This window comes from Pseudophryne corroboree, chromosome 8 (assembly GCF_028390025.1).
Source record: "Pseudophryne corroboree isolate aPseCor3 chromosome 8, aPseCor3.hap2, whole genome shotgun sequence".
In the NCBI taxonomy this organism is placed as follows: domain Eukaryota; kingdom Metazoa; phylum Chordata; class Amphibia; order Anura; family Myobatrachidae; genus Pseudophryne; species Pseudophryne corroboree.
In genome coordinates this window covers 14403851-14418636 of record NC_086451.1, presented here as the reverse complement: position 1 = coordinate 14418636, position 14786 = coordinate 14403851, and the positions used below count along the sequence as shown (strand labels likewise).

Sequence of the window (14786 nt, the reverse complement as noted above, 5' to 3'; positions counted from 1 at the left end):
TAAATAGCATGGTGATAAAGTGCCAGCCAATCAGCTCATAGCTGTCAGTTTTCAAACCCAGCTTGTAACATGGCAGTTAGGAGCTGATTGTCTGGTACTTTATCACCGTGCTATTTACCACTCTCCAAGGCTTGATAAATCTGGGCATTAGTGCATTGCTGTGTTGCCTCTGTGTCTTTTCTGCTGACTGGATTTTATTCGGACATTTATTGGCTCTGTATTAGCTGTGTGGCCCCTCCCTGAGCCTGGGACATGACTCCGGCAGATACACGCTCTCTCTTCTTGGCTGGTACTTGCAGTAAGACACAGTCAGAGGCAGTCACCACTCACCCACCCAGAGCTTCACCCATCGCCTACCCAGGTGCCATGATTCAGAGGAAGCTAGCTGACGTCCAGGGAATGGCTGTAGCTGAATGTATTGCTGAGAACTGGGAGGAAATCTGGAACTTCCAGGCGAGAGACGGAGATGTTTTGTTGGACACCTATCCCAAATCAGGTGGGTGACTGCTATCTGCAGGACAACATATTTACAGGTCCTGTGTAGAGATGAGCGGGTTCGGTTCCTCGGGATCCGAACCCCCCCGAACTTACCCATTTTACACGGTTCCGAGGCAGACTCGAATCCTCCCGCCTTGCTCGGTTAACCCGAGCGCGCCCGAACGTCATCATCCCGCTCTCGTATTCTTGCGAGATTCGTATTCTATATAAGGAGCCGCGCGTCGCCGCCATTTTCACTCGTGCATTAGAGATGATAGGGAGAGGATGTGCAGCGTTCTGTCAGTTGTGTTCAGTGTGCTGCAAATATCTGTGCTCAGTGTGCTTGCAAATATCTGTGCTCAGTGTGCTGAAAATATCTACGTTCTCTGCCTGAAAAACGCTCCATATCTGTGCTGCATTGTAGTATATAGTAGGAGGACAGTGCAGAATTTTGCTGACCAGTGACCACCAGTATTATATCAGTACGGTACAGTAGTCCACTGCTCTACCTACCTCTGTGTCGTCAAGTATACTATCCATCCATACCTGTGGTGCATTTTAGTTGTTGTGTGCAGTATATATAGTAGGAGGACAGTGCATAATTTTGCTGACCACCAGTATATAATATATAGCAGTACGGTACAGTAGGCCACTGCTCTACCTACCTCTGTGTCGTCAAGTATACTATCCATCCATACCTGTGGTGCATTTTAGTTGTTGTGCGCAGTATATACAGTAGGAGGACAGTGCATAATTTTGCTGACCACCAGTATATAATATTTAGCAGTACGGTACAGTAGGCCACTGCTCTACCTACCTCTGTGTCGTCAAGTATACTATCCATCCATACCTGTGGTGCATTTTAGTTGTTGTGCGCAGTATATATAGTAGGAGGACAGTGCAGAATTTTGCTGACCACCAGTATATAATATATAGCAGTATGGTACAGTAGTCCACTGCTCTACCTACCTCTGTGTCGTCAAGTATACTATCCATCCATACCTGTGGTGCATTTTAGTTGTGCGCAGTATATATAGTAGGAGTACAGTGCATAATTTTGCTGACCACCAGTATATAATATATAGCAGTACGGTACAGTAGGCCACTGCTCTACCTACCTCTGTGTCGTCAAGTATACTATCCATCCATACCTGTGGTGCATTTTAGTTGTGCGCAGTATATATAGTAGGAGGACAGTGCAGAATTTTGCTGACCACCAGTATATAATATATAGCAGTATGGTACAGTAGTCCACTGCTCTACCTACCTCTGTGTCGTTAAGTATACTATCCATCCATACCTGTGGTGCATTTTAGTTGTGCGCAGTATATATAGTAGGAGTACAGTGCATAATTTTGCTGACCACCAGTATATAATATATAGCAGTACGGTACAGTAGGCCACTGCTCTACCTACCTCTGTGTCGTCAAGTATACTATCCATCCATACCTGTGGTGCATTTTAGTTGTGCGCAGTATATCTAGTAGGAGGACAGTGCATAATTTTGCTGACCACCAGTATATAATATATAGCAGTACGGTACAGTAGGCCATTGCTATTGATATATTACTGGCATATAATTCCACACATTAAAAAATGGAGAACAAAAATGTGGAGGGTAAAATAGGGAAAGATCAAGATCCACTTCCACCTCGTGCTGAAGCTGCTGCCACTAGTCATGGCCGAGACGATGAAATGCCATCAACGTCGTCTGCTAAGGCCGATGCCCAATGTCATAGTAGAGAGCATGTAAAATCCAAAAAACAAAAGTTCAGTAAAATGACCCAAAAATCAAAATTAAAAGCGTCTGATGAGAAGCGTAAACTTGCCAATATGCCATTTACGACACGGAGTGGCAAGGAACGGCTGAGACCCTGGCCTATGTTCATGGCTAGTGGTTCAGATTCACATGAGGATGGAAGCACTCATCCTCTCGCTAGAAAACTGCAGTGCCACTCCTAGATGGGCCAGGTGTTTGTGTCGGCCACTTGGGTCGCTTAGCTTAGTCACACAGCTACCTCGGTGCCCCTCTTTTTTTCTTTGCATCATGTGCTGTTTGGGGACTATTTTTTAAATCTGCCATCCTGCCTGACACTGCAGTGCCACTCCTAGATGGGCTAGGTGTTTGTGTCGGCCACTTGGGTCGCTTAGCTTAGTCACACAGCTACCTTGGTGCCCCTCTTTTTTTCTTTGCATCATGTGCTGTTTGGGGACTATTTTTTAAATCTGCCATCCTGCCTGACACTGCAGTGCCACTCCTAGATGGGCCAGGTGTTTGTGTCGGCCACTTGGGTCGCTTAGCTTAGCCATCCAGCGACCTTGGTGCAAATTTTAGGACTAAAAATAATATTGTGAGGTGTGAGGTGTTCAGAATAGACTGAAAATGAGTGGAAATTATGGTTATTGAGGTTAATAATACTATGGGATCAAAATGACCCCCAAATTCTATGATTTAAGCTGTTTTTGATGGGTTTTTGTAAAAAAAACACCCGACTCCAAAACACACCCGAATCCGACAAAAAAAATTTCAGGGAGGTTTTGCCAAAACGCGTCCGTATCCAAAACACGTCCGCGGAACCGAATCCAAAACCATAACACAAAACCTGAAAAATGTCCGGTGCACATCTCTAGTCCTGTGTATGACAACCCTAGAAGCTTACACTCTAGATCAATAGTCTATGGATATGAGAACCATAAGAGCTTACTCTCACATTCAAAAGTCTATGGCTAAGAGAACAATAGAAGCTTATGTTCTAGATCAAACCATAGGAGCTTACAGTCTAGATCAACTAACACCTGTGGATATTGCTTAGCTAAGGCTCTGGTGCAGAATAACATATTGATACAGAGGCAGAACTCTGGGAGGCAACGGAGTCAGCTGCCGCCGGGCTCCTGCTTTGCAGGGGGGCACCTCTCCTCCTGTTCTGTGTGTTCAGCGACATTAATCAATTAAGTTAATTGACAGCAGCCGGTATCTCTTCTGTAGCCAACTTCCCCACTAGTCACTGCACCTTACAAATCACACCCTCTTTATTATAGATATACTGGAAGCAGACACCTTACTGATGAAGCTATTTGCTCCTATAAAGAAAACATGAGAATTCTAACTTTATGAAGCTATTTCTCTGACAATTACACGTAACTTCATATAGTTCGAATTCTCATACTTCCTATGCAAGAGCAGATATCTCCATCAGTAAAGTGCATGCTTCCAGTGTAATAGGTTGTGGGTTCTAATCCTGGATATGACACTTGCAAATCAATTGTCAGAGAAATAATCAGCATTGTGAGTGACTGAGCAGATCTATGTAGTGTGTGGCTGGACCCCTACATAGATCTGCCTAGTTGCAATGGTTTTGTAGTAGCTTCATATAGTTAGAATTAGAGATGAGCGGGTTCGGTTTTACTCTGTGTTACTTGGATCTCAAAACGGCATGTAATTGGCTCACGGATGATATATAGGGGAGGGGGCACCAATATTTTTCTTGCCTCCGGGCAACTGGGAAAAACTTACGCCACTGTATTGATGTATAAGTGTTGTGGTTGGAAGGCGAAATCTGAGTTAAATAAACATTATAAACAATGAGTTATACTTAAGCGGTAGATGTAGAAATACTACAAGACCTCATCCGTGTACTCTAGAATATACAACGCTATAAGACTCCCATCTGTGCTGTTCCCGGGTGAGGGACAGGCTGCTAAAGCTTTGTCACAGCTTTGTCCTTTATATATTTTCCCGTGATGTCTCCGTTCTCTCTCTCTTTTTCCCCTCCGCTCTCTGGCATCAGCCCCATGTGTTTATTGGAAGCAGAATGGTATTTTGCAACGAAGGGATTTCAGTACTTAAGGTTTATTAATCCTCTGTGAATGTTGTGTCCCGTCTGGATTTCAGGAACCACCTGGATGCAGGAAGTCATTGACCTGATCATGCATGACGCAGATGAGCAGATCTGCAGGAGAGCCCCCATTTATGAGAGGATCCCCTTCATTGAGCTCATGCACCTGATGAAGCCGGGTAAGGGCGAAACGCGTGGAGAAACAAATGATGATGGGCCTATTTTTATGTGCAGGCCTGGAGCTGAAGCTCCATCAGCCCCAATGTTAAAATACTGTTGCCCTGCCTAAATTATATAACTAGTTAAAATATATCTCCTAAATTATATAACGATCTATATCTAGTTCTAGTGTACAGTATTCAGCACCAGTATACAATATTTATCACCAATTATTTGTCCTGGATACAGTAAAATATTCACTGTTATACTATAGTTCCAATTGATATAACTTTACACATATTATTATTCTAATTATTATAATATAGGGGATGTAGTCATGTTACCGGCGGTTGGGATTCCGCCGGTCAGTATACCGACGCATGAATTCCGACCGGTTTCAATCCCGACAGTCGGCATGCCACGACACCCACAGAGTGGGAATACAACCTGTGGCGGGGACAGCACCTGCAAGAGGCTTCGTTGCGCTTGACCCCCCTCCGCCGCAAATCTAGCGGCCAGGATCCCGGTGTCTGTATACTGACCGCCAGTCACCCAATTCCAACCCTAAGATAGTATAGTATTTAGCCTTATCGCACTGTTATAATACACCCCATAATATACTGTATGAATGTATATATGTATGTATGTATGTATGTATGCATGTATGTATGTATGTATGGATGGGAGTGTGTATACTATTACAGTATATAACACAGATCACGTGTATAGGATGTTAATAAATCCTCACTATGATACTATAACTACTACACATGTGTGATAACGCTCAGAGTACCAGACGTGTCTCTTATTACCGGATGTGATGGATCTGTGCCCCTGAGATAATCTCCACGCTTCCACAGACTCCCCAATAATTTCACATGTTAGTGAATAGTGTCACCTGTCCTGGTTCCTCGTCACCCGTGGTAACATCACCCCCGTGTCTCGGGTCACCCTTAGCGCTGTCCCTTTCTCAGGCGCGCTTGGAGTTACAGCTGCTCCGCACCAGACTTGGGAAGGCTCCAAGATTTCAGCAAAAATGTTGAGAATGGGTTATATGAGGCAACAGGCGAATAAGTAAACATGTTCTCCTAGTTATATCGCTGTGAAACATTAACCCCTCGCTGGCTGGCAGGTCCTGACACGGCTTCGCACAGAGGAAGTTTAGCGTTATACAGTCTGAATCCCATTTTATTTTATTGAACAGTATAAATACAATAAGGATGGAAGCAATGACACAATGTGGTGTTCAGGGGATTTTCTGTCATTTTTTGAGAATAAAAACAGTCAGACCAAACCCTTGTGCACAGGCAGGTAGCGTGGCAGTTAGGAGCTGATTGGTTGGTACTTTATCTCTCTCCACTTTATCATTTTTCAAGGCTTAGTACATCTGGCACTAAAAGTCTTGGGGAGTGATAAAGTGGAGGGAGATTAACTACCAGCCAATCAGCTCGTAGCTGTCATGTTACAGGCTGTGTGTTGAAAAATGACAGTTAGGAGCTAGTTGGCTAGTACTTTATCTCCGTATACTTTATCTCTCTCCAAGGCATTAGTCTCTCCCAGATTTGGGCATTAGGGGAGAGGAGGACCCCTGAGCTGCCAGCCAGCAGTACCACCCACTGAGCAGCAATGTAATCTGTGCTATGTACTGGGTGACCCTGACAGGGCTTGCTGGGACCTGTGTTTCCCCAGGAGCTGGAGGATGCATAGTTTTCTTTGCCAGGCCACTCACTTCCTGGGCTGTATCCTTATATAGAGAGAGCGTAACATCTGCATACTCAGCAGTCAATGCTGGGGGTTGTAGTGCTCCAGGCTCCGCAGTACTCAGACAGGGAATAGGGGTAGAGACGGATAGGGGGTACAAAAGGCAGAGGAACAGAAAAACCACCAGGCACCATAGCTAGCTACCCAGTGAAAGACAGGTCCATAATACTAGTGCATATCAATTATCAAGTATTAGTCTTGTACTTTGCTGTAGACCAGGCATGTCCAGACTGCGGCCCTCCAGCTGTTGAGAAACTACACATCCCAGCATGCCCTGACACAGCTTTAGTATTCACTGACAGCAAAACTGTGTCAGGGCATGCTGGGATATGTAGTTACACAACAGCTGGAGGGCCACAGTTTGGACATGCCTGCTGTAGACATTACATAATGGGGAACGTCAAGGCCCCTATATCTCAGGATACACAGATGTAATGCCCAGAGCCCCTCAGTGTCTGATATAGGAGTCGCCAATGGACACTTCAGGTGTTTGGTATCTATCTGGATGGAGCGTGCTGCAGCAGGCGGAGTGTCACCCAGGCACGCTGCTGCTAGCCGGGAGCGAGGTGTTTATGGTGGGTCTACTTAACCATCCACGGTTCCTTACAGAGGTATCACAACTTATATGCTATGTTGAAAACAAATCATTAACCCTATAGTTACATACCGCCATACAGACATGTAAAAGACCATACAAAAAAGATGGAGTCACTTATGATTACGCAAGGGCTATGGGGCGGTGACGGGAGCACACTCTTAGTCACGGCCCTGATGTCATTATCCGTTCCCTTATCTTCCCAGCAACAATGTCTAAAAAATTATTTGGAGTTTCAGGTGAGAAGCAGCTGATTTGGCCTCTCTTATGGCGGTACAAATGTCCCTGCGGATGGGGGTTGTCGAAGTCTATTCATTATCCAGCCCTGATTGGCGCCAAAAAATTAAGTATCCAACTCGTAGCAAGTGATGGCGGCAGATTATAAAGTACCAGAACACTTCAGTACTGCTCCATTTGCGGGACAGCCGCTCTGAAGCCGTCCGGAGACCCCTGACACTGACACTCTTGCCGCTAATATGTAGAGAGGAACATTTACACTGCGAGTTCACACGCACGCACAGAAAGGGTCGCTGAAGGCGGAGGGATCCACAAGCTTTTACTAATACACAGGAGCGGGGCTGATAGAGCTAACGCCATCTGGAGATGATGTCTGTTCCTGCAAACAAACTATGAAAAGGTTTTCGGAGTTTGTTGAATACAGGACGGCAATTGCGAAACAAGTTCAATAGTATTTTCCACTTTTATTATTTACAAGCAGACTTCTCCTCGCGGCGGACCACCCTGCTCAGCCAAGAACATTATATCAGGACCACAATGGGGCAAATGCAGCTACACCCCCAGGCTCCCACATATAAAATAGTCCCATCGTCATGGCAGCATGCGTTCGTGTTTTACAATAAACAAAAAACACATTTTGTGGTTCAAGGGATTTTCCTGTGCAGGAATTCTGCGTCTCATCATTTTTCCATTTAGCCAAAGAAATGAGCTTTGTTTCTAAGGGGGACATTTACTAAGCACTGATAAGAGCGGAGAAGTGAGCCAGTGGAGAAGTTGCCCATGGCAACCAATCAGCACTGAAGTAACATCTATAATTTGCATACCAGAAATTATACAGAGCTGCTGATTGGTTGATGCAACTTCTCCGCTCTTATCACTGCTTAGTAAATGTCCCCCTAAGTCTAGATGGGAAAACGTTCTGCATGGTGTGCACAATAATAAACTATTTGTGTTTACTTGCTATATGCCAGCCATGATCCACCTACTCTCTGCCCATCTAACGAATAAACCATTTGTACAATAAAGGGCACATGTTATAATCTTTAAAATTAAAGGCTAAGGGCAGGATGTACTTAAGCAAAAATGCGGTAAAACCCCCGAAAACGGGGGTTTTACTGCATTTTCATATTTACTAACACACTACTGCCGCATTTTCGAGCTAGCGATACCCTATAGAAGCCTATGGGCTTCTTATCGCCGACCGCAGCAACCCGCCAACACCGCCGACACCGCCGCAGACACCTCCCCCCCCCCCGGCTTACCTTCCTCCAGGCTGCCCTGGACCCGGAAGGTAGTCTCCTCCTCCCCCTAGCAACGCAGCCGGACGTCCTTCAGGCTGCAGGGGGGAGGAGTAGGCGCCGGGGCAGCCTGCTGCTGCTTCCCGGCGTCTAGCCATTGTGGGGACCCCTGGGAGGTGACGGAGACCCCCCGCAGACCACCTAACAGGTATCGCGGGGGGCCTCCGTCACCGCATCGCGATGTTGATCGCATATGTTAGTACATATGCGATCAACATCGCTGCGGTAACCGGCGAGGGGCGGCATTGTATCTTAATACATACCGCCCTAAATGAGAAATGATCGCATTTTCCTCTCAGAGAGATACAATCGGATCTCTCCCCCCTCTTCCCCCCCCCCCCCCACCCACATGTGCAGAAGGCATCCCGGCTCATAAACCCAGAAGTTCTGGGATCGCAAAGGATATTTCTTATCAGAAGAGCTGTCCTTTGCAATACTAACCGCATTTCTAGGTACATACCCGCGTTAGTAACGCCCGTACGTACCTGATAAGTGATAAGTACCAGTACATACCTTCTCTGCTGGAAATTGCAGGAGACTAAAGATTTATCGAGTAGTACCCCGCACCCCCAGAAGAGTGGCCGACTCTCGCCCGCATCCTGCCCGCTTCCTAATAAATCGGGCAGGATGTGGCTAAAACACTGGGCGTGTAGTCTGCATTTTGACAAAAAAATTGCATCATTTAGCCCCACCCCTTCCTCGCAGATTAACGCTATGATGGCGGGACATAATGAAGTAATGGCCCGGCCCTGCACCCCGAAGTTCCCTGCAGCATTTCCCCTCCGGGCATCTCCTGGATAGGTCTACAAGGAAGTTGGCAGGTATGTCTAAATCGCAGCGAGCAGCAGCAGTGGATACTAAAACACCGGAGCAATTCAACATGGCCACCGGAACGGAGACCTACTTCCTTAACAGTGAAGCATAGCAGAAAAAAAATCACAAATCGATAAACGATTGTGATGACCCGGCGCTATACTAATTCAGTTACTTATACAATAATTGTTTCTGCAGCTGAGTATAAACAACTTGCCAAGTTGTAACAATTAAGAGCTGGTAAAAAAGGGAGAGATAAACTCTGCGCTTGAAACAATGTATCTAAAAGAAATGTGAAGTCTGACACAGAAGATTGACTCAGTACACTTGGAACATAATAAAAAGCAACTTTATATATTGTCTATTGAAACAAAGAATGTGGCAGTTTGTAGAGATAAATGTATAAAAATAAAAAAAAAATTTTGACAATTTACTCACATGTACTGTCTAGATATAAACATACAGCATACAATAAATTTGTTAAAATAACATTTTCAATTGGTGATAATAAGAAATCCGAAAATCACAGACACTGGCGTCCCAGTGTATTAATTGGGATTAAAAATTCTCGCAGTAGTAATTAATAGTTCCACAGTCTCAGAAAGAGATATCACTTTACGAAGAATGTTACAAACTATATTTAAAGCTCCCGTGCTGGTTCCTGCATTAGTGTGCAAACAGGGTCCTTTTGAATGAATTAAATGCACGTGGAGATGATTGTGATATTTCTCGAACAGGTGTTAATTGGCTTAGATAAGAAGTTGGCAGGTATGTCTAAATCGCAGCGAGCAGCAGCAGTGGATACTAAAACACCGGAGCAATTCAACATGGCCACCGGAACGGAGACCTACTTCCTTAACAGTGAAGCATAGCTGCAGTATCTGACTCAGCATACGCACAATGGGGGGTATTCAATTGTTTGAAAAGCCAATTGGGTGTCTGTTTTTTCCTCTCTAATAGACAGGAAAAAAACAGTCACCCAATTGACTTTTCAAACAATTGAATATCCCCCAAAGAGCCCAATGTCAGGCGAAGGGATTCGAATAGATCCCTCTTAGCAACACAGGACTTCTTCCCATAGGGCGTTGGGAACGGATGCCGTCTGAAGATGGTGTCCGTTCTCACAATCACATTCCAAATATTATGTATGCGTTGGGAAATGACGAGGTCCCCATACGTTCTGCAGGAGATTCAGGACGGGTGAGCTGTGTAGCCCTTGACAATGGTGTCCAGCGTATTCCCAAAACACAAATGTAATGTGACCACATCTAGATGCATTGTCCGGCTGGATATTTACTACAATCATAGAGCTCTGAGACATAAGGATTAAATAGGCATCCCCTCCAAATGTCCAAGCACTAAGCAGAGTACTGGGGACACTTTGGTAATTGCTATGGGGCCGGTCAGTGCGGAGAGTCCTGGAGACAGAATATAAATGGATGTAAAATGCTCATCAGTTAGGAAATGAATGTAGCATATATGTAGGATGTAGAGACTGCAGACGGTATGTAGGATGTAGAGGCTGCAGATGGTATGTAGGATGTAGAGGCTGCAGATGATATGTAGAATGTAGAGGCTGCAGATGATATGTAGAATGTAGAGGCTGCAGATGGTATGTAGAATGTAGAGGCTGCAGATTGTATGTAGGATATAGAGGCTGCAGATGGTATATAGGATGTAGAGACTGCAGATGGTATGTAGACTGTAGAGGCTGCAGATGGTATATAGGATGTAGAGACTACAGATGGTATGTAGACTGTAGAGGCTGCAGATGGTATATAGGATGTAGGGGCTGCAGATGGTATGTAGGATGTATAGGCTGCAGATGGTATGTGGGATATAGAGGCTGCAGATGGTATGTAGGATGTAGAGGCTGCAGATGGTATGTAGGATGTAGAGGCTGCAGGTGGTATGTAGGATGTAGAGGCTGCAGATGGTATATAGGATGTAGAGACTGCAGATGGTATGTAGGATGTAGAGGCTGCAGATGGTATGTAGGATGTAGAGGCTGCAGATGGTAAATAGGATGTAGAGACTGCAGATGGTATGTAGGATGTAGAGGCTGCAGATGGTATGTAGGATGTAGAGGCTGCAGATGGTATTTAGGATGTAGAGGCTGCAGATGATATATAGGATGTAGAGGCTGCAGATGGTATATAGGATGTAGAGGCTGCAGATGGTATGTAGGATGTAGAGGCTGCAGATGGTATTTAGGATGTAGAGGCTGCAGATGATATATAGGATGTAGAGGCTGCAGATGGTATATAGGATGTAGAGGCTGCAGATGGTATGTAGGATGTAGAGGCTGCAGATGGTATATAGGATGTAGAGGCTGCAGATACTATGTAGAAAGTAGAGGCTGCATATGGTATACAGGAAGTAGGAGCTGCAGATGTTATGTATGATGTAGAGGCTGCAGATGGTATGTAGAATGTAGAGGCTGCAGATGGTATGTAGAATGTAGAGGCTGCAGATTGTATGTAGGATATAGAGCAGGCTTTTTCAACCAGTGTGCCGTGGCACACTAGTGTGCCGCGACCAGTTGCAAGGTGTGCCGCGGAGTCAGAGAAGCTTCCTGCACCTTCAGAGCAACCTGTTGGCCCGGGCTCTACTTAGAGCAGGCTTTTTCAACCAGTGTGCCGTGGCACACTAGTGTGCCGCGACCAGTTGCAAGGTGTGCCGCGGAGTCAGAGACGCTTCCTGCACCTTCAGAGCAACCTGTTGGCCCGGGCTCTACTTAGAGGATTAATCGTGCCCCGGTCGTGACCTATGCCTTGAAGACGCGTCAGTGTGACATCATAGGTCACAGCCACCACGTCTCACCAGCCAGCCCACCCTCCTGCATACACATCTTCCAGTTCCCACCCGCATACAAAACTTTCCCTGCCCACCACATCCACTCCTGCCCGACCACCCGCTGCTCAGTATTTGCTCTCCACTACGAACAACTGAGGGAGAGGGAGGACAACAGCTGACAGATAGGGGCTAATATTAGTTATCTTATTTCTCCTGTGTGGAGCAATAGGATTTATGTGGGGAACAAAAGGATTTATGGGGAGAACAAAGTGAATAATTTAATAGGATTTATATGGGGAGCAGTGTGATATTTTTTTCTGTGTAGGCCAATGTATGTGTGGATTTTTTTTTTACTGTGAGGGCCAATGTGTGTGTTTTTTTTTCCCCCATGGAGAACTGATGGTGCGCCTTGGCAATTTTAAAATATTGTTTGGTGTGCCGCGAGTTAAAAAAGGTTGAAAATCACTGACTTAGAGGATTAATCGTGCCCCGGTCGTGACCTATGCCTTGAAGACGCGTCAGTGTGACATCATAGGTCACAGCCACCACGTCTCACCAGCCAGCCCACCCGCCTGCATACACATCTTCCAGTTCCCACCCGCATACAAAACTTTCCCTGCCCACCACATCCACTCCTGCCCGACCACCCGCTGCTCAGTATTTGCTCTCCACTACGAACAACTGAGGGAGAGGGAAGACAACAACAGCTGACAGATAGGGGCTAATATTAGTTATCTTATTTCTCCTGTGTGGAGCAATAGGATTTATGTGGGGAGCAAAAGGATTTATGGGGAGAACAAAGTGAATAATTTAATAGGATTTATATCGGGAGCAGTGTGATATTTTTTTCTGTGTAGGCCAATGTATGTGTGGATTTTTTTTTTTACTGTGAGGGCCAATATGTGTGTTTTTTTTTTCCCCATGGAGAACTGATGGTGCGCCTTGGCAATTTTAAAATATTGTTCGGTGTGCCGCGAGTTAAAAAAGGTTGAAAATCACTGATATAGAGGCTGCAGATGGTATATAGGATGTAGAGACTGCAGATGGTATGTAGACTGTAGAGGCTGCAGATGGTATATAGGATGTGGAGACTGCAGATGGTATGTAGACTGTAGAGGCTGCAGATGGTATATAGGATGTAGGGGCTGCAGATGGTATATAGGATGTAGGGGCTGCAGAGGGTATGTAGGATGTAGAGGCTGCAGATGGTATGTAGGATGTAGAGGCTGCAGATGATATATAGGATGTAGAGGCTGCAGATGGTATGTAGGATGTAGAGGCTGCAGATGGTATATAGGATGTAGAGGCTGCAGATGGTATATAGGATGTAGAGGCTGCAGATACTATGTAGAAAGTAGAGGCTGCATATGGTATACAGGAAGTAGGAGCTGCAGATGTTATGTATGATGTAGAGGCTGCAGATACTATGTAGAATGTAGGGGCTGCAGATGGTATGTAGAATGTAGGGGCTGCAGATGGTATGTAGGATGTAGAGGCTGCAGATGGTATGTAGGATGTAGAGGCTACAGATGGTATGTAGAATGTAGGGGCTGCAGATGGTATGTAGGATGTAGAGGCTGCAGACACTATGTAGAAAGTAGAGGCTGCAGATGGTATACAGGAAGTAGGAGCTGCAGATGGTATGTAGGATGTAGAGGCTGCAGATGGTATGTATGATGTAGAGGCTGCAGATGGTATGTACGATGTAGAGGCTGCAGATGGTATGTAGGATGTAGAGGCTACAGATGGTATGTAGGATGTAGAGGCTGCAGATGGTATTTAGGATGTAGAGGCTGTGGATACTATGAAGAATGTAGAGATGATAAATAGGATGTAGTAGGAGCTGCAGATGGTATGTAGGATGTAGAGGCTGCAGATGGTATATAGGATGTAGAGACTGCAGATGTTATGTAGGATGTAGAGGCTGCAGATGGTATGTAGGATGTAGAGGCTGAAGATGGTATGTAGGATGTAGAGGCTGCAGATGGTATATAGGATGTAGAGGCTGCAGATGGTATGTAGGATGTAGAGGCTGCAGATGGTATATAGGATGTAGAGGCTGCAGATGGTATGTAGGATGTAGTGGCTGCAGATGGTATGTAGGATGTAGAGGCTGCAGATGGTATGTAGGATGTAGAGGCTGCAGATGGTATGTAGGATGTAGAGGCTGCAGATGGTATGTAGAATGTAGAGGCTGCAGATGGAATGTAGGATGTAGAGGCTGCAGATAATATATAGGATGTAGAGACTGCAGATGGTATGTAGGATGTAGAGGCTGAAGATGGTATGTAGGATGTAGAGGCTGCAGATGTTATATAGGATGTACAGACTGCAGATGGTATGTAGGATGTAGAGGCTGCAGACGGTATGTAGGATGTAGAGGCTGCAGATGGTATGTAGGATATAGAGGCTGCAGATGGTATGTAGGATGTAGAGGCTGCAGATGGTATGTAGGATGTAGAGGCTGCAGATGGTATGTAGGATGTAGAGGCTGCAGATGGTATGTAGGATGTAGAGGCTGCAGATGGTATGTAGAATGCAGAGGCTGCAGATGTAATGTGTGTATAGTGCAGTCGGCTGTACCAGGTCGGCAGAGGTGTAACCACTCTCTAGCCTTGGGGCCAGCGGTGTCTCCCCCATGAGTGTTCGGGTGGATGAATGTTGTCCCTCTGATCTGATCATTGCAGGTGTTGAAGAGGTGAATGCGATGCCCTCACCCCGGGTGCTGAAGAGTCACCTACCCATCCAGCTGGTTCCCCCGTCTTTCTGGAAGCACAACTGCAAGGTATGGGCTCTTTGGTGGTTTGGTTAATG

The 14786-nt window shown here is 45.6% G+C and overlaps 1 protein-coding gene across 1 annotated transcript in view; it reads left to right on the top strand.

The window, feature by feature from the left end:
* The first annotated feature begins 252 nt into the window (after positions 1–252).
* The window catches only part of LOC134948127 (sulfotransferase 1C2-like), a 30703-nt gene continuing 16169 nt past the window's right edge, over positions 253–14786 (top strand). Inside the window, exons 1-3 of the mRNA XM_063935930.1 lie at positions 253–496; positions 4370–4492; positions 14660–14757. Coding sequence (XP_063792000.1) covers positions 253–496; positions 4370–4492; positions 14660–14757 — 465 coding nt within the window. The remainder of the gene's footprint in view (positions 497–4369; positions 4493–14659; positions 14758–14786) is intronic.